The 26,832-nt window shown below is 40.3% G+C and overlaps 1 protein-coding gene across 32 annotated transcripts in view; it reads left to right on the forward strand.

The window, feature by feature from the left end:
• DTNA (dystrobrevin alpha) overlaps window positions 1–26,832 on the forward strand; it is a 356,122-nt gene that overhangs the window by 212,758 nt on the left and 116,532 nt on the right. For all 32 annotated transcript variants that reach the window (XM_045065499.1, XM_045065500.1, XM_004752311.3 and 29 more), the window contains one exon: window positions 19,090–19,157. In XM_045065499.1, coding sequence (XP_044921434.1) covers window positions 19,091–19,157 — 67 coding nt within the window. In that variant the 5' untranslated portion in view covers window position 19,090. The remainder of the gene's footprint in view (window positions 1–19,089; window positions 19,158–26,832) is intronic.

The raw sequence follows: 26,832 nt of genomic DNA on the forward strand, positions 1-26,832 counted from the left end.
TCAGTGATAGCCTAGCTGGATATAGTATTCTTGGCTGCATGTTTTTCTCATTTAGTGCTCTGAATATATCATGCCAGTTCTTTCTGGCCTGCCAGGTCTCTGTGGATAAGTCTCCAGCCAATCTAATATTTTTACCATTGTACGTTACAGATTTCTTGTACCAGGCTGCTTTCAGGATTTTCTCTTTGTCACTAAGACTTGGAAGTTTTACTATTATATGACGGGGTATGGACCTATTTTTATTGATTTTGAAGGGGATTCTCTGTGCCTCCTGGATTTTGATGCTTCTTCCCTTTGCCGTATTAGGGAAATTCTCTACTATAATTTGTTTCAATATACCTTCTGCCCCCATCTCTTTCTTCTTCTTCTGGAATTTCAACTTATGGTATCACTTATCTCTCAAATTCTCCCCTTGTGGTCCAGTAGTTGTTTGTCTTTCTTCTCAGCTTCTTTATTCTCCATCACTTGGTCTTCCATATCACTAATTCTCTCTTCTGCCTCATTTATCCTAGCAGTAAGAGCCTCCATTTTTTATTGCACCTCATTAATAACTTTTTTTTTCAGCTTGTTTAGATTTTAGTTATTTTATTTCTCCATAAAGGGCTTTTATTTCTCCAGATACTTTTTCTTTAATATCTTCCATGCCTTTTTTAAGCCCAGCTAGCACCTTGATAATTGTCATTCTGAACTCTAGTTCTGACATCTTACTAATGTCTGTATTGATTACGTCCCTAGCCTTCAGTACTGCTTCTTGATTTTTTTTTTTTGTGGTGAGTTTTTCTGCCTTCTCATTTTATCCAGATAAGAATATATGAACGAGGGGCGCCTGGGTGGCTCAGTAGGTTAAAGCCTCTGCCTTCAGCTCAGGTCATGATCCCAGGGTCCTGGGATCAAGCCCCACATCGAGCTCTCTGCTCAGCAGGGAGCCTGCTTCGCTCTCTCTCTCTCTCTCTGCCTGCCTCTCCATCTACTTGTGATTTCTCTCTGTCAAATAAATAAATAAAATCTTTTTTAAATAAATAAATAAATAAAATCTTAAAAATAAAAAAGAATAGATGAACGAGAGAATAAAATACTGAAAGGGTGGCAAAGACCACAGAAAAATATATTTTTCTAATTTTGAATTTGAATTTTCTAATTCACCAGTCTAATATGTTAGACTGGTGAATAGAACAGAGCCACCCACTTTATTTTGGGTATATTTTGGTCTCTTAGAAGAAACTAGCTCCCAAAATTTTAAAGAAAGAATATATATATATGTATATATATATATACATACACACACACACAAATAAGGGTAAACATGATGAAGGGATGATGGACTATGACTGTAAAGATGAAAAATTTTTAAAAAAATTTATTTATTTATTTGACAGAGATCACAAGGATGCAGAGAGAGAGGAAGAAAAGCTGACTCCCCGCTGAGCAGAGAGCCTAATGCAGGGCCTGATCCCAGGACCCTGGGATCATGACCTGAGCAGAAGGCAGAGCCTTTAACCCACTGAGCCACCCAGGTGTCCCATAAAGATGAAAAATTTTTTAAAATTTCTAAAAAAGGAATTGATAAGATAAGTTGGTTGGAAAAAGAAAGTGAAGATAATGTGCTTAGGCTGGAGACTAGAACAAAGTCCTGTGCTAGATTTAGGGTATATTTTGATCTATTAGAAGAAATTGTATCCTAAAATTTTTTAGAAGAAAAAAACCCTATATGTATACAAAAAATAAAGTTAGATACAATGAAGGATAAAATATGACTATAATAATGAAGGTTTTAAAAAGATTTTTTTAGAGAGGTACTGTTAAGATAAACTAGTTAAAAAAAATTAAAAGAGGAAAGGTTTAAAAAATCAGAATAAGAAAGAAATAAAATTTTAAAAATTTAATTAACCTTGCAAGACTAAAAAATCATGGGGAGAAAACCATGAATTCCATACTTTGCTTTCCCCTCCTCTGGAATTCCACAGCTCTCCTTGATCAGTGAGCTTGGTTTTGGCTGGATGTTCTTGCGGGTCTTCTGGGGGAGGGGCCTGTTGCAGTGATTCTCAGATGTCTTTGCCTGAGGCGGAATTGCACCACCCTTGCCAGGGGCCAGGCTAAGTAATCTGCTCTGGTTCGCTCTTGGGAGCTTTTGTACCCTGAATGCCTTCCATACCGGTTTGGAGGATGGGAATGAAAATGGCATCTTCCCAGTCTCTGGCCTGGAAGAGCCGAGAGCTCCGGGCCCCTCTCCTCGGTGCACACTTGGAGAAAAGTGCTCAATCACTCCCATCTCCCTGGTCTCCGGCCATGCTCCGAGCCCAGCCTGCGACCGAGCATTTCTGTCTCTGATGCACGGCCCTGTTTGGAGTCTCCAAACCCAGCAGATTGTTGCTGCTCTGCTCCTCCAGAGGACAAAGGTGACTCTCCCTGGATCTGCCACATGTGGGGTCCCTGCTCAAAGAGCAGTGATCCAACTGTGCTGTGGATCACAGTTTAAGGTAACCCCAAGCTCAGAGCTCACTCCTCTGCTCCTTCTCTGTAGTCGGCTTCCCCATGCTGATACCTGTGAGCTCTGTGACACTCAGACACCCCTGATCCTTCTGTGAACCCACAGGACCTGAGACCACACTGTCCCTGCGAGGGCTCCACCTTGCTTAGCCTCTGGAGCAATGTCTCTCAGTGGAGCAGACTTCTAAAAGTTCGGATTTTGTGCTCTGTTGCTCCACCACTTGCCAGGAGACGGTCCCTCCCCCAACAGTCTATCTTCCCATCGCTTTGGATTCACTTCTCCGCATGTCCTACCTTTCATAAAGTGGTCAATTTTCTTTTCTAAAATTGCTGCTCTTCTTCTCTTTGATCTCCTGTTGGGTTTGTAGGTGTTTGGAATGGTTTGATAACTATCTAGCTGATCTCCTGCTACCTGATGTCGTCTCAGTCTGCTACTTCTCTGCCATCATGACTCTCCCTCCTGGAATATGACATTGGGACCAGGTCCTCACATGCCAAGTCTCCTTTGAGTCTGGGTGGGACTCTCATTTTATTTATACGTAGTTTCTCTTAGCCATAACTGAGCTATCTGTGGTGTGGTCCACCCTCTGAACAGTGTATACAGCAAATGGTTGCTCTGAGAGAGGAGAAGCCATGTTTTATCACCCAACCTTCCAAGTCTGATCTTCCCAGGCTTTTTGTCTCCCCCTTCTCCAATTCACCCTATACATACACTGTCAGATTAATATTCTGTCATTACTGCTTGCATTTTTTAACTCCTGTGCACAGAAATCTTCCAGTGACTCCTTTTTTCCACCTCTGTACAGTGAAAGCCACCCAAATGGCCTGTGGTTAGTGAAATCATCCTCCTCTGCTTCACTCATTCCTTTTAGGCATGAGTGGTACTAATGAACATCCCTGAGATGCTGCACACCCCTCATGAAACTGACAGTCTTATGAGTGATACAGACCCCAAAAAACCAATTTCATAAAGTATTATACAACTATAATTGTGATAAAAGTTATAAAAGTAAATTATGAGGGCATTATGAAAGTAGACAGCTAGGAAAGGTTGCCCTAGGGTAGTGATGCTAATGGGAGCTGGCCAGGTTTGGGGCTGAGAGAGGTTGGGATTTGTACAGGGAAAAGAAAAGAGAATATTCCAGGCAGAGGAGTGGAGGACCCCCCAGCCATTTGTGACCACAAGGCAATGAGTGGGCCGGTGATGAACGTCGGAGCCAGATTGCTCAGATCCTACAGAGACATTTTAAGGATTTGGACTTTATAAATTAAAGGTGGTGGGAAGTCCATCCTGCACTTACTTGCTGCTCATCAGAAGGTATCTTAGTTTACTATGGAGGCCGTTAGCTACAAAAGGCATGGCTCCTGAATGAGCTCCTATAATCACAAGCTGCCTTAATAAGGCATGACATCTAAACCAAGAAAGACAGCCACAGTATAGCCTCTGCCAGTGAGAACACCCCAGGGACTCCAGAAATTAAGTAGTGTAGTATGTCTACTTGTTTCAAAACAAAGATGTTCGTATTTGTGGTTCTACCCTCCCGTGGTTTACTGACAATCCCAATTGCTGAGTAAACCAAGGAAACCCTGGAGACCTTTTTTCAGGTTGAGTGGTCACCCTCCTTCAGATCTCTGCCTCCTGCTTCTTCTGCACCTTGACCCCTTTATTCTGTCCTTCTATCTGCTGTCCCTTGCCTCTGTTCTTGGAGTCTACTATGTCTGTAAGAGGATATTTGACAAGAAAGGCTGATCTCATAGTAATGTCTCTTTCCCACATTTCTTCCATCCAGAGTCTCATGCGGAGTTCACAGTCCTGGGCCGGTCCTGGTTCTGAGAGCCCAGGTCCATGAGCATCACATTAATGGAGGAATAGCATGGAATGCTATGCTAGAAAAAGTTGCCAAGAGAATGTTGCAAATAACTCTTGACAACTTTTGCAGAGAAAAACTGTAATTAGCTTGAACTTTTTAAACTAAAAAAGGCTCTGATTGTGATTTGGATATAAGCAGACTCTGTGTTAAAAATGAGCACGGGGTGCCTGGGTGGCTCAGTCAGTTAAGCAGCTGCCTTCGGCTTGGGTCATGATCCCAGGGTTCTGAGATCAAGCCCCACATTAGGCTCGCCGCTCAGCGGGAAGCCAGCTTCTCCCTCTCCCTTTCCCCTTGCTTATGTTCCCTCTCTCACTGTGCCTCTCTCCGTCAAATAAATAAATAATCTTTTAAAAAATAAGCACAATGGTCATATTTAAAAACTAAAAAATGACCTCTTTTTTTTTTTCTTTTTGCTTGGAGGTGAGATGCTTAGTCTCTTTTTATTCTTCACCATCACAACTAGTCATCCCCCTACACACCTCCAGAAATTATTGGTGTAATCCTAAAGTTGGGATGAACAAAGGCACACCAGACTTCAAAAAACTGTCATTTCAAGAACTCACTAGCTTGGCTGCTCTGCAGACTATTAGTGGAGTTTAGAGAACAAGAACTCAAATTTAAAACATTTTCAGGCATATGGTTCCATAGGGCGCCATTTTGCCTTCTTGAGAAGACTTCGGCAGGCTCTTGAGATCATGACAATCATTTGTGAGTGCCAAGGTTCTCGTTCTTTACTCCCCCGGCCCCCATCCCTAACACCCCATGTTAATTTTTTGATAAAAGTTTCCTAAAACATTTGACGCTAGGAGCACTGCCTCAAAGAAATAGATCAGCACATCAGAAAAGAGGAGGAGTGTCATGGACTTGTGAAGGCAGTGTTATCCAATATTGTGGACTGAAAAGCATCTCTAACCAGGACCTAAGAATTTCAATTTTTGATTTTGCTACTTGATTGTGCAGCCTTAACCTATCGCTTGATTTCTGAGTGTCATTGTTCTCACCAAGTGACCCCACAGAGTTGGGAAACTGTATTTTACTGACATATTACAAATGGGGAAATAACGATGAGGCGCTTCTAGGTCTGACTCCTTTATTTACAAAGTTTTTTGTTTTTTGATTGTTTGGGGATTTTTGGGGGGTTTTTGGGTTGTGTTTTTGTTTTTGTTTTTGTTTTGTTTTGTTTTTGCCCCTGAAATGTTATGCAGGCTTTGTCTTTTATTTGAAATGCCTTGACTTGATGTAACTGTGTAAGAGACGGGACTGATTTGTATTTCAAGCCCAAGAAGATAACAGCTCCCAGCTGGAAGGGAGCCTCTGAGATGGATTTCTACACTATGTGAGCTCAAAGGATGCTGTTAGTCACATAGAGCAACTACCGATGTCCCAGAATCCCCTTCGACAGTTTTTTGGAGCTTTTAAAGAACAGTTTTTCGGTAGTGATTTCCCGCAGTACCTAATCATTTCAGGTAGTAGTTTAGACTCATTACGTCTTTGAAGTCACCAACGTGCTATTAAATGGCTCACTGCTCTGGGGCATTAAATGACAGTGAAATGGTGGGCGCTAGTCTGTGTGGCCAGACCGGCAGGAAACGGCTTGAGTACCCCTCCGCAAATCCTTAATTTAAAAAGGAACGGCTTGTTCAGGCGTGGATGCTGAGCCTGCCGCTTATGACTCTTTGGTATGTTCTCACGGGGTCCAGAGACACTTGTTTTCATAAATGCAGACACTGGGGCATGAATCTGGAACACTTGCTTTCAGTATTCACAGATTTACAGAACAGACATATAGTTATGCATCACAAGATTGGATTTTTACAATCTCAGAAGCATACCCACGGTGGCATTGATGTTATTTGGCTACAGATGTTTTGTTTGAGGGCTACAGTTCTTACTTTGCCTCTCTGTGACTGTTTCTAGGGGCCTGTCTGTGGTACTGGGGAGTAGGGGTGCCATGGAATCAGGGAAACGGGGTGTTTGTGCATGTTTGTGTTTTATTTGTTCCATCACCAGTTAAGGTGGGGGATTATGATTCAGTTAGCTTTGTTTTCTGGTCCTCTAGGCAGGTCCATTTTCTACATAATTGTATTGTATATCACTTTGTGCTTTATATTATGGTAAAAATAACATAACATAATAAAAAGATGTGATCTTTTAATTGGGTAAATGCAATTCGTTGTAGTATAGGCTTTGGGGGATCATAAAGTTCCCAGTAGCAGGCACCTCATTTCTAGACCCTTTGGTTAGCTAACACCTCCTATGTTGCAGAATATTCTATCTATTAGAAGCAGGGTAATCTCCCATCCAGATGATTCTTGATATGTGGTAGATTGGGGTTCTAATGATTCTTCTATTGTGATAGTCAGATATGTGATCTCATATCTTAATAATCTGAGAATATTCTTTACTAGACTTACCTCTATTAAATTTGACCATATGAATTAAGCAACCAGAGCTAATTAAATGTGTTGATATACATGGCATCAGAGTGTAGCCTAATTAATTCTAATTATTAAGCTGCTGAGATTGAAAGAGCGCGTGTCAATGGCAACTGTGTCCAGAGATTCCACCACTAACCATCCGGAGTAGAATATTCTTAGAGCATGGTTGATATAGTGACTCCTATAGATCTAGATTTGTTCAAGACTTACTGAGGGACAAAGCGCTCAAATTTGAGTTTAGATTTTGTGATGTGTTTAGCATAGCTAAATAAATGTTGGTCAGAAATATATGGCAGAAGGATAGGAAGCTAAAAACTCAGAAGGTGGGGCATGTGGGTGGCTCAGTGGGTTAAGCCTATGCCTTCAGCTCAGGTGATGATCTCAGGGTCCTAGGATTGAGCCCTGCATTGGGCTCTCTGCTCAGCAGGGAGCCTGCTTCTCCCTCCCCCTCTGGCTGCCTCTCCGCCTACTTGTGATCTCTCGGTCAAATAAATAAATAAAATCTTTTTAGAAAAAAATTGGAATGACAGAGAGACTGACCTGGGTATAAATTTTAGCTTTTAAAAATCTCTTAGCCTCACTTTTCTCATCTGTAAAATAGGAACAATAACACCTCCTGTTCTAAAGATTAAATAGGACTGTAAACATTATAGTAGGTCTCAGTAAATGAATGAATGGTCTTTGCAAGCCAGCAGAGTCTAAGGAGACACAGGATGGTTGTGTAGCAAATAGACTCTCTGGAGAGACTTGTGAATCCAGTCCTGGTTCTGTGGCTACCAGCAATGTGATCTCATGGAAGTTTCCTAATCTTTCAAGCTGGATTAGGGTCCTCTTGCTGCTGTAATGAATTATCACGAATTTGTGGCTTAAAACAATACAAATATATTACCTTACAGTTCTGGAGGTCCAGAAGTCCAAAAAGAGTCTGGCTGTGCTAAAATCAGGGTGTTGGCAGGGTTGTTTTCCTTCTGGAAGTCCTAGAGGAGAATTCATTTCCTCGCCTTTCCCAGCTTCCAGGAGGCCACCTGTGTCCCTCGGTTTGTGGGCCTTACCCCCATCTTCAGTGTGTCTCTTTCCTTTATAAGGACTCATAATTACGTTGGACCCACCCACATAATCCAGGATAATCTCCTTATCACAAAATCCTTAATTTAATCACATCTGCAAAGTACCTTTTGCTATATAAGGTGACATATTCACAAATGCTGGAGACTAGGACCTTAACCTTCTTGGGAGGTCATTATTCTGTCTACCTTTTCAGACTTGGTTTTCTTCTGTATAAAACAGGGTAGTGTCATATGACCTATCTTAGAATAAGGGTAAGAAATTCAGAGCCTACCCACACAAGGTAAACACTGAATGCATATTAACTAATAATTGTTATTATTCTCTGCAAATGAATCTCAAAGTCCCTTCCTGTTACATAACCCAGGCATTCATGCTTCTGCCTCCACAAAATGATCCAGAGGGCCTGCGAGATTCAAGGCTGAGAAAGAAGGCGCCTTCCCACCCGCTATTCTTCCCCACTAAAATTCTTGGCAGCCACCAACGTAGAGCCATGGTTCTCTCAAGAAACAGAGATTTCTTCCAGTCATTCCTTCGTTTCAGACAAATTCTCTTCAAAGGAAGGACATAACGAAGAGGCTTCTAATTCATAGAAACAGATCCAGAGGCAAGAAATAAGGGCTGCCTCTGTTTCTTCTCTTTCCATTCTCTACTCCTGTCAGGCCAGTCAGCCCTGGTCTCAGGGAAAGGACCACAGTGTGCAGAATGCCATTGTTTTCTGCTGGGGATCTTGCAGCCATAACTTCTGGCAGCTCATACACTCTGCCTGCTTCTTTTTCCATGTGGCCTATTTAATTTTGGCATGTGCATATATTAACCCCATAGACTTGGCTGTGACTCTACTGGATAGGAATCATCAGAGTCCCTACAATGTCAGTGCCATTTTCTGGATTGTTTTATATCGTATCAGCCTGAGATATTTTCTTCTGAGAGAATTTGAGTAGAGAAAGGAAAAAAATACCATGATATTAAGTAATTTAATATTTAACTATGGGTTAGCCTCCATTCCACTTTTTACAGACAGAGTACGCTAGAGGGAAAACTTGTTAAATGTAGGTTCCCTTATTCTTCACTGGAAGTGAGAACAAAATAACTTCTTTTTCCATCTAGGATTCTTGAGATTTGCCCTTTGAAAATATTTGTTCTGGCACAGATATATTTTGAGAGACATACAGAATAATTAGTAAGGAGGAAGGGGGCTCAAAAACAGTTTAATAGACACTCTCTTTCATCTTTTCATATCCTTCATGGACTGTGTTTGGAACCCTGTGTTCTCTTCATGCTTTGTATTGGTTCTGAATCTGTAAAAAGGTAGTGGTGGTCCTATTGACGTCTTCCTGCCTATCTTAGCCCCCTCTCCCCATTTACCCTCTTGTCATCTTTATCTCAAAGGACAGTTGGGGTGCCTGGGTGGCTCAGTCTGTTAAGTGTCTGGCTCTTGTTTTTGGCAAAGGTCATGGTCTCAGGGTCATGAGATTGAGCCCCACATTAAGCCCCACTTCAGGGTCCACACTGGGCATGGAACCTGCTTAAAAGTCTCTCTCTCTCTCCCTCACCCTTTACCCCTCCCCATGTTCTCTTGCCTCTCTCTAAAAAAAAAAAAGAAGAAGAAGAAGAAGAAGAAGAATTTATACCAAATTAATTATACCAAGGTGAGCTTTCTGATTCTCCCAGGGAAATTTGCATTTCTTTTTAAAGATTTTATTTATTTATTTGACAGAGAGAGATCACAGTAGACATAGAGGCAGGCAGAGACAGAAAGAGGGAAGCAGGCTCCCTGCTGAGCAGAGAGCCCGATGCAGGACTCGATCCCAGGACCCTGAGATTATGACCTGAGCCGAAGGCAGTGGCTTAATCCACTGAGCCACCCATGTGCTCAGAAATTTGCATTTTAAAGGCATAAACTTAATTTTCCTGGCTTTATTGAGGCATGATTGACAAATAAAACTATAATATATGTACAATGTACAACATGATTTGATATATCTGTACATTTTGAAATAATTCCCGCAAGCAAGTTACTTAACACACTCCTCACCTCAAGTAATTACCTTCTTTTGTTTTTATGAGAAAGCTAAAGATGTACTCCCTCAGCAAAGTTCAAGTCTAAAATTCATTATTATTATCTACAATCATCATGCTGTACATTAGATCCACAGAACTTACCATATAACCTTCTGTTTTCTCTTCCTGCTATCCTTGCTTGATCTTTCTTTCTCAAGCTTAAGAACTGTCTATTCTGTTGATTTGAGTCAGAGTCCCTCATACACGTAGAAAGGAAGAAAATGAAGAAAGGAGAAGAGTTAAGGAAAGGAAAAGAAAGAGCAAGAAGAAGAGTCTGGAGACAGGAAAGAGAGAATAAAATGAAAAGAGGAGAGATTGGAGAACTTGAAGTAGGGGGTGCAGAGGACCTGTGAGCTTAATGACCTGTAGGTTTCTTTCCTTAATGAAATCATGCCAGCGCTCAACCCCTTACCACCATCCCACCCAGCTCCCCTTGGCATCCACTCACGCACATCTTCAGGGATGTTTCAGCCTCATTCATTGTGTGTATGTGTGGGACTGTCCCACCACCACCATCCTCAGAGGAAAACGAGACGGTCCCTTGAGTCTTAACTTCACACAATGCCATTTTGGTCTTAAGAAGCCTGGTGGGCTCTGTAGTCAGATATGTCTTGTTTGAAACTCTAAACTGGTTACTTAGGTGATTACTTAATTTCTCAGAAGTTCAGTGTCCACATTGGTAAAGTGGGAACACCAATATCAACATACAGTGTTCTTCTAAGAACACAATGAGAAAATTCCTGCATAATGCTTGGTCCAGGGCAAGCTTTTTTTGTAACATGGTAATTGTTTTAAATAGTGTTGTGGTGGTTATTCTTTTAATCTTATTATTACTATTTCTACCCAGAAAGAGTCTGATTTTTTTGTCCTACTGCAGAAAACAATTTTCTTACCTGACTCTACCTTTTCAATGTCCCCACCCTTAACCCTAAAAAAAAAAAAAAAAAAAGAACATTTTAAAGCATACAAGCCTCCCTGGTCTGTATCTTGATTGCTCAGTGTCATGTCCTACACTTAATCTCACTTTGTTTTTCCCAGTTCTTCTTCTAGAAGTCACACTTCCACAAGTCTAGATAACAACTGGCCCATGCATCAGTAACTGCCCCCATTTTTTCCCCTTAATGTACTGGAATCAGACAAGGGGGGTACCTATCTCTTTCTACTACTAGTCTTATGATCTTTCAAAACATAGATGCATTAGAATCCTTTCAAGCAGCAGGAGTCACACCATAATGTCCTAAAGCATTTGAGATTGATCAGATGTGAGTTTCTAACTGACACATGAATGTTAAGTGTGCAGACAGAGGCACACTGGTTTCTACCATGAGAGGAGCCCATCACAGCCTTCTCCTCAACATCCTTCCTGTTTGCCTGGCCTCAAAAGGCCTCCACAAGCCTTCTTGTACTTTCTCTCTCTCAGTTTCTTTGCAGATACCCCCATTGTGATTGGCTGCTCCCTTTCACCAAGAGGTGGTTCTCCCTATAAAACAAATCTACCTTTGATCCCCACCAATTCCCAGTGTTCTTCTAAACTAGCCCACATAAGCAATTATACTTCCTTTATTTGTATATCCATGTATGTAAATAAATATTTACATATGTGGGGTGAGGGTCCTTACCTTTTATCAAATCATTAGAAGGATCTATAGTTTAAATGATGGCCTAGACAACATTGCACTGCTTAATGAGCTAATATATCCTGTCATTTTGAAGCCTTATTATTGAGAAGATAAATTTAACTCAGTCACTTGAACAGAATTTGGAATTACAATCTTAACATTTTTCAAAATGTTTTACTCTTATAAATGTGTATATATATATATATATATATATATATATACACACACAGTATAATCTCACTATTCTAAGTGGGGTTCAAAAATGTAGTTACAAAGTGAGGGTTGTCCCATTGCAAGATTAATGAAAAATAATCAGTCTTCTACTTATGGAGGGAGAGAACTTTTCACTTAATATGTTTTCAAGTATTAGACGTGTAAGAAAAAGAAACAGACCTCTGTTTATGAGCCGTGATATCTTACACTGAACTGAGAAAGTCCCAAATGATCAGAAAGCAGTCATTTCCTAGCACCTATCCCCCAGAAGCTAAGAATTAAGCAATCCCTGTAGGAGAGGAAAGAAACGTCTCTCTCTCTGGTGTTGGGGACAGCCATAGTTTCACCATGACCAAGTGGCCTATACTCTTAACATTATTCCTCTTGGGATATATAGATATACAAACACACACACACGTGTGCACGCACACACAATACCATTGTCCCAAAGGCACATGATATTGAATAAAAGGTGATGTTCTGAAAAATCTTGAAAAATCTTTTCATCATCTTCCTTCCAAAAGTTTCCTTTTTACCCACACCAAGTTGCTCCCATCCATGCTCCTGCAATCTTTAAGCCATTACGGCTAATAAGGGGGTGATGGCAGGTGCTAATGAGCCGAAGTCCCAGCCTCTTACCAAGCCAAAAAAAAAGCAAACAAAACCAAACAAAAGCAAATGTCCTTAAACACCAGGTACAGTCTTACCCCAGAACAGCAGGTTCCTTCCTGACTTGACGGTACTGCTCAGAGTCATTCTTCCTGGAATAATAATGGTTTTCTCAACTTTCTTTCTTTTTTTTTTTTTTAAGATTTTATTTCTTCATTTGACACAGAGAGAGAGAGATCACAAGTAGAGACAGGCGGCGGAAGCGGGTAGGGAAGCAGGCTCCCCACTGAGCAGAGAGCCCGATGCAGGGCCCCATCCCCGGACCCTGAGATCATGACCTGAGCGAAAGGCAGAGGCTTAACCCACTAAGCCACCCAGGTGCCCCAGTTTTCTCAACTTTTTAATGGCATTTTTTATTTCTTAAATTTTGCCTCCTTAGGTGCCCATATCATTGTATGTAAATGTTTCTGTATATTTACATCCCCCAAAGAATTAATTGTTTTCTTCCTGGGCTCAAGGTACATTTTTAAAGTGGGTCTTACAAATAAGAGAATGCAACATAAGAATTCTACCCTAAAGTTCCGCCAGTAGGTTCCGAGTTCAAAGTCACCTGCTGTTCTATTTCTAACTCTGGAGCGCGTCAGGAGTACCTGTGGTGCTCTGAAAAACACAAGTGCTGGGGCACCTGGGTGGCTCAGCTGGTTAAGTGTCTGCCTTCAGCTCAGGTCTCTTGATCCCAGTCCTGGGATCAAGCCCCATGTTGGGCTCCCTGCCCCGCAGGGAAATTGCTTCTCCCTCTCTGCCACTCCCCCTGCTTGTGTTCTCTCATTCTCTCTCTCTTTCAAATAAATAAAATCTTTAAAACAAAACACAAGTGCTCCATTCCAACCCCAGGTTCAGTAGATCCAGATACCTGCATTTTCACAAAGCCGAGTACTACTACTATGGTGGGTTCTTTGCAGGGGAGATCAAATCCCAAATAACGCATCCAGCCGGTCATTATACTAAAATAGTGACCTCATACCTCTCCCCACCCCCACCATCATAGGACCCAAGTTCCAAGAGCAGAAGATGACATTCAAAGTAAAAGAAATCCGAAACCCATTATAGCCATTTATTTTAGTCATGGCATTTTCCTACTTACAGGGGCTCATCTTAATAAAGGACTGGGAAGTAAAAAAGCAAGTGCAATTATACTTTGCCTTGGGAAAGAGCTCTGAATAATTTTTTATTATATTGCCAAAGATGAGGATGAGAATGTAAATCTGAGAAAGTCCTATCGGAGGCTTCTTTCATTAGCAGAAATGGAAACAGGCATTTATATGCCACCAATAAATCAATTAAAGGAGGAAAGGAGCTTGAAATGGCCTTGACTGCAGTTATTAACTTGGGGGATCACAGGCCTGGTGATTGCTGAACCCAGCACCCTCGTGTCATCCCCCCTGGAGCAGAGCTGAGGGAAATAAAGCCTGGAAACAGGCTCGTCATACTAAGCGCCAAGTCTGCAGGTTTTAAGTGTTTGCCTAAGTGGAGCAGAGGCAAAGCAGAGCCAGACTTTCTAAAAACATTGTCGGCTTGTGTGGATTTAAAACGTTGAGAGTGTGAACCAGTGTGTGCATGGGTGTGTTTCTACGTGGCTGGGTTTACAACAATCTGGACGCGGGCAATCATTTTCATCTCCGTGATTAGTTCCAGTATAACACTGGTTTAGAGGAGGAGAATTCCGTTAGGGAGTAGCACACGAAGAAATCTCTCCTGCATTTTGAGAGACATGTGGACCCATCTTCTCCATTTCCTTTTGGCCTGTCAATCATCCAGTTCTATCAACTTCTTTTCACTTACTAGTTTCAGGAAATCTTCATTTGTATTGAACAGTAGCCGCTGGAGTAAGGCTACTGGCGATTAGAATTCATAGCAGCCTAGGAATTTAAAAAAATAAAATAAAAAGCCAAAAAAAAAAAAAAAGGATTAAGTGTCTTCCTCTGCTAGAAAATGAATTTCGCGGGAACATTTTTTACCTGCGTGGGTGTCAAGTTTTTCAGGTATCCCTGGGGAATAATAATAATATCTCCCTTAAATTCTTCACAAGGTTATAGGGGAGAAGCATTTTATAATCTTCAGAAAGTTATACAAATGTGAGACACCATCCGTTTAAGATCTTACGTTTAAAACTTCTTATGTCATGTGGCGTAGAAATGTGTGTTTAGTATGGGTGATGCTGGATTAAAGAACTGTCATGAAGGAAGTAACTCAAGAATGTGATATTTCAATGTGAACTTATTCTCACTATGCCAAAATACAATTCACATTTCTTCTAAACTCTGTGCCCTGTATTTTGATTTATTCTCTATTTCTTGCTAGTTCCCTCCCTGTTCTACTCTGTTATTTCATCCGTCCCCCATAAATAGTGGCAGAGAACACGAGCCCTCCCCGTCCCGTTTTGTGGCCCCCTTTTGATGATGGTGTTGGAAGAAAGTGACTGGATGAACTCACTTTCTGTGAAGCCATTACTGCAACAGATGGCTTTCTCCAGTGTGTGAAGTGATATGGGAGAGCAAAGGCGGATTTGCCTCCGCCACCATTCTTTCACGGGGACCGCAAATCCCCAAGTCCCACTGCAAATGCCCTGAATGTCAAATCAATCTTTACCATAACACATATATTCTTGTTCCTGAATTACAGAGGTTTCCAGACAACTGGACTCTTCCCTTCATCATGGGCTCTCATCCCTACCCTCCTTCCTACCTGATCTGTCCAGTGCTCAGTATGCTGAAGTTGTCTTCCCAAAACCTAAACCTGTACACATCAGGTTCCTACTTAACCATGGGTGTCCTCTAGTCTGGAAAACCTTACAGTCTAGACCTTCTAGATCTGATGCCTGTTCTGGCATCACTATTCACACTTGGACTCAGCAATACTGAACTATTCCCTATTCCCATATATTCTTGTTAAAGCTCCATGTTTTTTCCATGATTCCCTCTAACTGCACTCATTTCTATCTAGAAAATCCTTGTTTATCCTTTAAAACTCTGTTCCAGAGTCACCCTTTGATGCCTCCTTCAGATTTCCCAGAAGTAAACTACTATATTTAGTAATACATATTTTTATTATTGTACATATTATACCAAATACATTTATCATCTGGAATAATTTGTTTCTCCTCCTAACTGTGAACTTCTTAAAAGCAAGGATCATGTCATATTCATCCTTGAATCTTGAGCAACTAGCAGAGTATCTGACAAGTTATAGCTACCTTATAAATATTTCTTAAATAAATGAAATGGATAGATTCTCATAAGTGAAAACAAAGCACACCCTGTATAATTCATGGGACTGAACCCTAGTAAAGGAAATGACTTAATGGGGCTCATCACTTATTCATCACCTGTTAGTTCCTTTTGCTATTTTGACATTTATGCAATCTGGTAAATTCTAAGGTTGCCAGCATCTTGTCTACATGAAGGAGTAACAGAAACACCAAATTAGGCCTGTTGGTGAGCCACACACCTTGTGACATTACTACTGTCACAGATGGGTTCTTTCCCCCTGCATCTCCTCCAGATGACTTTGGGCAGCTGTTGTAATACTGAAATTCATGAAGAGCAGAGCTTCGTGACAATTTCAGAAGCAAGATTGCTCTCTGCAAAAAACCTCCCACCTTCCTCTACTGAAAGTTTTGCTCTTCAATCTTGCTAAGAAGACAGTCAAGCATTATGTGTCTCAAGTCCCACTGATCAGAGTTAAATTGGAAACTATGGAGCCCACCGTGGTGTTCCTTGGCTGTTCAATTCATGGACTGACTCTGTCCATCGGTCCCTCTGTTGAATCCATGTAAGCAGTAAACTAGCATGCCTTCCCTTTTTCCTATTATGACTGTGACCAATGGGTAATAAATATGTTTTCTCAATTTTATCTAATAGTGCAGCTTCCCAGGAAACCTCGGGGGTAAAATGAGAAATGTGTTGTTTTCCTTTTATATTTATAATTATGTTCCACGTGTTCTATAATTTCACACTACTGGGTTTTTCCTTCTTGTCCTTTTAAGGTACACATTTTACTCAGAAGTGAGAATTAATTCCTGTTATATAACTCATTATGGTTCTTTTATGAGTTAATTCATCACAAAATGATGATGAATAGACCAAATGGTGACATCAGGGTAGTTTGTATCTATTTTAACTTCTGTCTTGTAAGACAAGATTTTGCTTTAAAATGTATGGTCCTAGATGATAATAGATATAAATTAGACTCCCTCGTTTCAAGTAACTAATTTCTGAAACTGGTGTAATCTCAAATGAGCTCTTCTGTGAGTCAGTTTTGGGAAATATCATTAAAAGTCCTTTTTCTGGGGAACAAACTTAGCTCTTACTGGGCTTTCCTCTTCATTGTCCCTCTTCTTTCCTCTATTTTTTTCATTCCTTTTTTTTTTTCAATACATACTAACTAGTCATATCATTTACTGATTGGATTTTACTGGCACTGTGAAGAATTTAAAACGTTTGAAGTCATCATCCTCACAAATCTTCCAGAAAGACACACAAAAAGTTAACTAGAAAAGAGATGTCACAAACGGTACCATTTGAGGGGTGCAGAGTATCTGAATACTGAAAGCCTGCGTTTGGGGGCCAGTCTTTCCTTCCCTGACATTTTCAGTCAGAGCTTTCGAGCCGGCCATCCATCGTGATTTATTTTTAACAGTTCTTTTCATCTCATTCCAACATACAGACAGATGCAAGAACATATCACTGGTGTCTATCCCCTATCTCTATGGCTTCAACACAACTTCTAAGCTCTTGAAATAAGAATTGGAAGCTGTATCCCGACTATTTTGTGAATGTCAGATTATGATCAACTCACTTCCTCTGGAGTAAAGGAGATGGGGTTCTGTGAATCAGGAAGGGTGTGTTTTTCTCCAGATCTCTATATACCAACCATACCTGCGTACTTAAAATCATAAAAAGAAAGTACTTAACTGTGTTCAGCACTGAATTGTTATCAAGCCGAAGACAGTTCATTAATAACCCTACTCTTTCCAGTTATTGTTTAGGCCAGACCCTTATGTACATCACCAGCCATCATAAACCAATCGTAAACCATCATAAATCATCATAAACCACTCTTCCCTAAACTCTGTAAACCAAGGCTATTCCATGCCCTTCTTTCCCTTCCTGGCAGTAGGCATATAATTCTTCACTCATAGAAACCACCGGTGGGGCTCTTTGACTGGAATAATTGGCATCACATTGGGTTTCACAACCAATATTTTCTTTTACCCTTCTCTGAATTATTTTGTACACAACTCCATTATCTTTTGAGCTGTCTTCTACAACCTAGTTCTGTTAAATTTGCTCCTAGGTAGTCCGTGTCTCTCACACTCACTTATCTTTCAACTTCTATCTTTGTGATTTCTTTGCTTCTATGATTTTGTATCTCCATGACAAGAATGTCAACACCTTAGGGGTAAGAACTGTGACTTGATCTTTGTTGTATACCTAGAACTTGATTTGGTTCCTGGAGTATAGAAGGCACTCAGTAAAGATTTGCTAAGTGAATTGTCAGCATTGAGAGAAAGGGATAGTGAGCTCTGGAGACCCAGAGGAAAGAGAGTGAACCCAGCCGATTATAGAGTTAGGGAGGATTTCAGAGGAAGATCCACCTAAGCTAACAGCTGAAGGGTTATTGCAAGTTAGCCAGACATAGGGAGAGGGGAATCTGGACCCAAAAATAGCATAGAGAGAGAACCATATTTGAGAAAGAGCAGAGTCCATTGGAAGACCCGCAAAAAGATCAGCCTTCTGTTTACCATGCCTGAGAATCAGAACACAGTAGTATATATGTTTATGTATATGCATGAATGAGAGAGGAAACTTGGGTTTTTCCAAAGTTTAATTAGCTTTATTAAAAAAATCAACTCCATCAACCTATAGAGCCCTTAGTATTTAGCCCAAAGTCCTCTATTGGGCTAAACAGCATTTCCATTAACTTTCTCATTATCTTCTTTCTCCTCATGTCAAATTTTTTTTTGAGAATTTTTTTTATTCTGTTTTATCTGTTGGCATTTTCATAGTACTTCTTAAGTGATTACTACAGACAGTAATATGGTTAAGTAGAGAGATGTGAACCTAACCACCTTGCCTGAAATGATCATGCCTAGAAAAACTGTTGCAGGTTCCAAACACTCAATTTAGAGATCAATATTTAGAAAATAACCTGCATCCAAACTAGGGTTTGGGGTGCACTGAGACAACCTGCAGCAGAATATGGTGTGAAAGCAAACCTATCTTGGAGTCCAAATGTTTTCATCATTCCCTTTAGTAAGTCTCATGAGATTCTCAATCTCATCATTGTTGAATGGAATCTGTAATATCTGCTCTATGTTCTTCGTAGGTATTCCCCAGATTGAAAGAGAAACTATATGTGAAATGAACCACCTAACAGATGGTGGATGGTTATATTCAGTTTGGCACAAGGTCACCTGCTATTGTAGTTATTTTTATGTTAGAAAATAAAAATTTTATACTCCCTCTAACAATTACAGCAGCATTGTGTATGGAAAAATATGTATGGTGATTTAAATTAGTGAAAGTAAAGCTACACTTTGTAAATACACAGTTTTGAATAGTTTGTCTCTGTGGCACAACTACAGCAAGTATGTTTACATAGAAGTAGCTGTTTGCCTCATTAGCATGAGGGTAATAACACTGTAACCATTTTGTCTCCTAGAATGATTGAAGATAGTGGGAAAAGAGGAAATACCATGGCAGAAAGAAGACAGCTGTTTGCAGAGATGAGTAAGTATAGAACTTTAAAGGAATACCCTGTAGTTTCCACTGAATACTCAGGTAAAGACTGCAAATAACCACTTAATCCTTATGACATTTGTACCTTTCCTTAAAATCCTAAATTCCTTGTATGAAATGTACATTTGAGCAGTTGGGCTTCCTGTTAGGTAAGAGTGAAATTAGCAAACCCTTAAAATTTGTTACTAGACTGTATATTTTCTATGAAAGAAAAAGTTTCACAGAGCCAAATGTATATGTATACATGGACACTTGATAAACAAGATTTAGTATTGGCACAAATATAGTCCACTGAATTTTAAAATCTGTTCATACCCCCTATAATATCGCTGTGTCTGGCATACTGTAGGCACTAGATATAGTTTGTGAAATGAATTATTGAATTTTTTAACTGCAAAATGACATCATATGTCCCTATGGGAAAGAAGAATCATTTGAACTTTATGGAGAGGAGAAGAATCTGTCCCACAAACCAGTTCCTAAAAAGTGAAAAGGAAAATAAAGTTTAAAAGAGTTTGGAGATGGGATGCCTGTGTGGCTCAGTCAGTTAAGCTTCAGAATCTTGGTTTCAGCTCAGGTCATGATCTTAGGCTCCTAGGACTGAGCCCTGAGTCAGGCTGCACACTGGATGGGGAGTCTGCTTGAAATTCTCTTTCCTTTTCCCTCTGCCCCCTCCCACTACTCACACACATGCTCTCTCTTTAAAATAAATAAGTAAATCTTAAGAAAGAAAAAGAAAAAGAAAAGAAAGAGGGCACCTGGATGGCTCAGTGGGTTACGCCGCTGCCTTCGGCTCAGGTCATGATCTCAGGGTCCTGGGATCGAGTCCCACATCGGGCTTTCAGCTCAGCAGGGGACCTGCTTCCCTTCCTCTCTCTCTGCCTACCTCTCTGCCTACTTGTGATATCTCTCTCTCTCTCTCTCTCTCTGTCAAATAAATAAATAAATAAATAACTCTTAAAAAAAAAAAAAGGCAGAAAGAGCTTGGAGGTAACATGCTGCATGAGGGAAACCAAACTATATTTCCTTACTTGAGTGGCAAATCCATTAAATTAAGGTTATTGATTTATGTAAATGTCTGGTTGCCATGTAAGTAATTGGTTGGTAATGTCTCCATTACAGACCATTGCCTTTGTTTGTTTGTTTGTTTGTTGTTTTTTTAGAGAGAAATAGAACATTCACAAGCAGGGGTGATGGGGCAGAGAGAGAGGGGAAACCTAAGCAGGATTCATGCTCAGCATACAGTCCAACTTGGGGCTCAATCTCAGAGACCAACTTAGGGCTCAGTCTCACAATCCTGAGGTCATGACCTGAGCTGAAATCAAGAGTCTGACATTTAACCAATTGAGCCACCCAGGTGCCCCCACAGACCATTGTTTCTTATTCATAAAGAAGAACTTGTCATGGTAGGGGGCACACCTCTCAAATTCAATGTTGTAAAGAAAAAAGTACAATTCTTTTATTGTCTTTTTATCTCTCCTTCCCTGCATAAGACATAAGGATGAACAGAAGTGAGTTGTAAGCCTTTCTCTCTGAGAAAGCAGTAGACAAAATTGGGTTTCTACTGAAGACTAGAACTGATTTGGCAAGAATGAGGGTCAGGAGCAGATAAGGGAAAGTCCCAGATAATAACATTCATATTTTTCTTTATCATTTCCCAATAATCTGGAGGCACCAAGACAATGTTAGAACTAACAAAAAGGAAAGAAAATTAAAATTGATGTGAGGAATCTCAATCATGTTCCTTGCTTTTTCCACTTTCAGAGACATGTCTAAAGTACCTGAGAGAGTTACAGCCATGACCTTCCAATTTCCTCAGCTATGTCTGGCCCTGTATCTTCACTTCCAGCATGGCTAGCCCCCTGGGATTGTCCCTTTGTTGATAAAAATCTAACCGAGGAAGGAACTTAATTACCTCTGCCCATCTTCACAAAATGCAAGAGAGCACAGATGTCCTCCCAAGTCATAGAAGCTTAGACTGAAAGTCAGGCACCCCATACATCATGGGCCAGTGTTTTGTCAGAAAAAGAAAAATTAATGAATATTTAACATAACAAAGCACTGAAGTCTTGGGGGGAAATCTCTGAATTTATCATTGTTACATTAAAGATGTGTCAGCCAACACACTGTAAGAATGATTTTTTTTAAAGTGCTTATTTCATGATTTTATAAATACCCAAATTTAAGTACTGTCCCAGTTCCTTCTACACCTGTTGTAGTCCTTGGCACAGACAAATACGTATGTCACAAATGTCTTCTGAGTTAAAGTTGTCCAAATCAAAGGATGAGTGATGTAAGTGTTAGAGCCACAGAACCAGAAAACCTCTAAATTTTTCAAATGAGAGAGATGTAAGAAAATTTTGCATTCATTTCCCAAATTGTAATTTTATCTTTTCATAGACACTTCTTTGGGGTGTCATGCACTTTATTGAAATGTTTTATGAGTTATTCTGTGTCTTTCTCCCTTGCATATGCTAAGTAATAGCTAAGTAATAGACCCAGATGTTGGCCCCAAAAGGGGAATACATATCTGACCTTAACAAGGCTTTCGTGAGCATCCTGTTTAGACCCAAAGTAGGACATATCCATAGTATGTAGGATTCTGATGGTTAAAACAACTGGCTGATTTCAGAGGAAGAATTGATGGTGATAGGTAGGCTGTCATACAAAAGAGAGAGATGATCTCCTTGAGAATGTGTTAAATAGTTGAAAAATATATGGATTATTCCAGCAGCTCAATCTGCAGGACACCAAAAAAAAAAAAAAGACAAGGAAACTATTATCAGGGAAGACTGACATCAGGCCTTGGAAAGTTAAGTTCCCCCAGGTATCTGTGAAGGACCTAAAAAGGGAGGAAATTGTAAACCCAGTCAGCTGAGTATTTTCTAGAAATAATTTTTTAAATAATTTTTTAAAAGATTTTATTTATTTATTTGACAGAGGGAGAAAGAGTACAAATAGGCAGAGAGGCAGGCGGTGGGGGGCTCGGGGGTGCGGGTGGTGCCGGAAGCAGGCTCCCCACTGAGCAGGGAGCCCGATGCGGGACTCAGGATCCTGGGATCGTGACCCGAGCCGAAGGCAGTCGCTTACCCAACTGAGTCACCCAGGTGCCCCTAGGAAAAAAAAAAAATTAAACAGCAAAAGAAAGTGCCAAAGAGAGTCTTTGTTTTGGGAATTACAAATGCCAAAGAAAGATTGCATGTAAAGGAGTTAAGACAGGGAGGACTTTATTCAAGATTATTGCAAAGCAGTCAGGACCTACTGCAAGAGAAAAGAGAGATTGAACTCAATCTGGAAGGCAGGAGGGCTTTTAAGTACTGGGGTGAACTAGTGCAGAAGTCCTGAAGATTATTAGTGGGGAAGGTGGTCAGTTGTGTTTGTTAATTGTCCCAGTTAGAAAGTTAGGCTTCTATGCTCCAACAGACAATTGGAGATCTCCTTCAATGATTGCATTTCAAAGGTTTGGCTCCCCTGTCCTTAAGAAAGTTATTCCTGGGCTGTAAAATGGGCAAGAGGCTGGGAGATTACTTCCGCAATGGAGCAGACAAAGAATTTACAATGAAAAGTTCTCTAAAGTAAATGCTCTAAGGAAAGGAGGTCAGAGGTGTTGGGTCAGGAAGAAGCCTGTCTGAAGGTTGGTCAGGATGGGGAGTGGGGGGAGGCCAATGTTAATGCCTTTCAAAGGCCAAAAAACAGAGGACACGAAGAATAGAGCTTTGTGATTGATGAGAAGAACAATGGGTAAGAAATTTAGGCAAATTCACGTGATTACATTAAACATTAAACATCTACTCTGAGCTCAGAAACATCTTCTCTGAGCTCAGAAACATCTACTCTTGAGCTCAGAAACACAAGCAGCAGAAGCAAGAAGAAATGGTAAAGAAATTAAGGGTAGCGTGGACTCAAGCCAAAAAAGACTAGCCTTATGTTAAAACCAAAATGAAACACTAACCCTGTGGCCAACAACTTTGATTAAAGAAATTCTAGACAAGTTGCCTTTAACCAAAACTCCCTTGAGGATAATGCCCTAATTATCTGTTGGTTTAGTACCTTAGATTAAAACTGAAAAGACTTAGTTAAAGTTAAATGTCATCCTCACTTTGGCTTTTCAGCCATCAGATGAGTTTACCAGCTCATATCAGCTTATCAGATTGGCTTTTAGCAGAATAAATTGTTTGTTCTTGGAATTAAATCACCTCTGTTTTCTTGCTGTCAGAGAACATCACTCTGCCTTATATGACTCTCACTTATGAAAACGTCATTTACTGTTGTGAACATCTCTTAAGGATAAGCCATAGGCCTTTACCTTCGAATCCATTCACCTCAGATGCTGAGTAAATGTTGGTTTACAAGCCTACAGGGCACAGGACAGGTAGGTTTTAATCAGAGGAGAGTGATTGGAAAACGTTCTTTCATAACTCAGAAGACTACCTACCGAGATAAAGAAGGTCCTGAGGAGAAATCAGAGTGCTACCACTGCCTTTAAGCACAGGAGGGATAGAAAATCAGAGAGAGGCAAAGTGTTCAACCAACACTTGAATTGTTCAAACGCAGATAGTTCTTCAGAAAGTTGACTACAGTCAGTACATGGGTATCTGGAATGAAACCTAGAGTATGATTTTGTAATACTATGACTTTTAGGAAAATTGATTTCAAAAACTCAGAAAAATGCCATGAATGAGACCGCTCCCATGAGCCCACCGCACCCCTGGTAGGCCATGGTGGATACAGGGACTTTTTTCACTTTCTTCTTCATTTCCCTTGCTTCTCAGCTTCTTTAAAATGTTAATACCATGGGTCACCGCTCTGGAAATACTCTCTCATGGCACCACTCTAGTCCACTCTCCTGCTTTTTTTTTGACCACTTGACTTCTCTTTTTATGTCTCTTGGCACCTTCCAGATACCCTAAAGCCAGATTTTACCAAAGTTCTGTTCGATTGCCTCCATTTACAATTTCACTTTTTGTCAAGGCTTCACCATTATTGTTATGGCTCACAAGATTCATGAGCCATTCTCATAAACCAGCTTATCCAGAATAGTCAGTATATAAACTCAGGGTCCCTTCTAGCCTGTTCCCTCACTGTCAAGGTTTCTACTAATGAAGCAGCTTGAGGTGGGCTCACCATTAATTCCACTAAGGGCCCCTGATTATATGCAAAGTCACCTCTTGGAAAAATATTCCCAGTCTTGGCGCAATAAAGACAAATTGCTGCATTTTATATGTTTGTTAATAATTCTGGAAATGTACTCCATAGTCAGGAGTTCTATATCTGTATATCCAACTGCCGCTGATTATCTCCATTTGGATATCCCACAAGCACCTCAATCTCAGTGAGCCCAAAACTGAACTCTTCATTCACCCACCTACAAACCTATTCTGTATTTTACCATAGCCCAGTGAGGGCCTCCCCATCCCACTGAGCGTCCTAATGTAGAAATTTGAGTATTATCCTTGAACCCCAAATTCCTTTCTCTCTTCCCTTCTCTATCTCTCTCACATATACACACACGCATACACACACACACACACACACACACACACAGATACACACACAGATCCGGTCAATCAGCAAGCATGGAAGACTTCAGATACATTGTTCATAGGCTTCTTCTTTATTCAGTAGATATTTATTGAGTGAATTTGAAAAATTAATGAGATATTTAATTATCTGAATGACCATACCAATGGCTTTATGATGAGCTGACTTTCAAAACATGAAAGGCAAAATACATATGAATTGTGTGAAATTATTCAGAATGTAATAAAAAAATGAAAGCCCAAAATTAGGTAAGGTTGGTTGGTTGGATCAAAAGATAGATGGATAAATGGAGAAAAAGAAAGGAAGAAGATGGGGGGAGGGAGTAAGAGAGTGAGGAAAGGAAGGACAGGGAGAGAGGAGAAAAATCTTGGAAGGAAAAATAAAAGAGGAAAAATGGGATTTGTAGAATATAGCAGTGTGATCCATCAGAATTTCTTTTTTTTTTTCTTTTTCAGAGAAAGGAAGACAGAAGGGAGAGGGGCAGTGTGGGGCCAGACACAGGGCTTGATCTCACAATCCTGAAATCATGATCTGAGCCAAAATTAAGAGTGGGATACTTCACTGATTGAGCTCCTTGGGTGACCCTGTGATCAATCGAAATTTCTTAATGCCATCTTTGCTTTTGTCTTTATCACTTTCTTCCAAGTATGACATGGGTATGAGAGATTTAAGGAGAGGGTACGAGAGAAGCAAGTTACCTTAAGTGAATTAGCTTTACATTTTTATTATGAAAATTTCAAATGTATACAAAAGTCTAGAAAATATTATTCATCTCCCCTCTGATTTGCTCCCAGCCCCTCTCTATCATTATGAAGAAAATCTAACATATTATTTAAATGAGTTGACTCTAATGTTTTAAAGAATTATATCCCAATGATACAATACTAAAAGAAAAAAATACCATCTACTTTTCTTAGAAATAATGAAGAGGACATTGTAAAAAAGGAAAAAATAGGGAAATACTATACTCATCTTTTTGCTATACCTCTTTTTTATTAAAAAGGAAGATTATAGAGTCTTGAGAGTCTAGGGTATGAACTTGCAGGTTTTATATGATGGATTTTTTTTTTTCCAGATGACGGAATAAAAATACTGCTAATCCTAGATATTTCAAGATGCTAAGAACAAGGATTGCTCTACTGACTTTTTCATTCACTTATTCAAATTCTGTCTTTTTTATAAAGGAATTAAGTCAGCTAATTTCCCTTTTTAATAAGGCTACTAGACCGCTAGCTCAGGAAAATACTATAGCATAAAAACGAACCTGAAGGGCACCTGGGTGGCTCAGTGGGTTAAGCCGCTGCCTTCAGCTCAGGTCCTGGGATCGAGCCCCACATCGGGCTCTCTGATCAGCAGGGAGCCTGCTACCTCCTCTCTATCTCTGCCTGCCTCTCTGCCTACTTGTAATCTCTCTCTGTCAAATAAATAAATAAAATCTTTAAAAAAAAAAAAGAAACGAACCTTAATTTCAGCAAGATACTGGCAAAGTCTCTTACGTTGTGGGTGTGTTAGAGCAATGTGAGCTGAATCGCTGTAATTAGGTAGATTTAGAGGTGGTGATGTGACCATGTCTGCAGGAATAAGCAATGGGTCAGTCAACTTGCAGGACAGCCTCTAGTAGATACTAGAAGAATCTATTTGTGGACCTGTTCATGTCCTTGGTTTTAACCAATGCCTTGGACACAGAAGACATGCGACTACTGCCACAGCAGACTAGGAGCTTATAGACTTTTTGAGAGGAGACCACACATGTAAAACTGAATTAAGTTTATGGTTTACTGGGGCAGAGACAAATAAATTTGTTTTAAACAAGTTGGATAAACAGAGCAAGCGCCTGGTGCAGCATATCTCAGCTCAGCTTTTTTGGGTCCCAGAACCATATGGATCCTGTTGCCACTTACATTGTCTGTGCAAAGTGGTGTGAAAAGCTAATGTCTGCAAAGCTCAGTTTCATTGCTCACCACATCCTGTCTGATACTTAAGGTTTACAACCTCAGCCAGGAGGAACTTATGTAAATAGGAAACAGCAAGAGACCCTCAGACCCCTTCCTGACTCCTGAACAAAACAGAGGGTCCATTAAGTCCACATCATGATAGGACAGGGAACCCTCTCATTCTCCTGTCC

Source organism: Mustela putorius, unplaced genomic scaffold, assembly GCF_011764305.1.
Source record: "Mustela putorius furo isolate JIRA1106 unplaced genomic scaffold, ASM1176430v1.1 tig00003858_pilon_pilon_pilon, whole genome shotgun sequence".
NCBI classification, from domain to species: domain Eukaryota; kingdom Metazoa; phylum Chordata; class Mammalia; order Carnivora; family Mustelidae; genus Mustela; species Mustela putorius.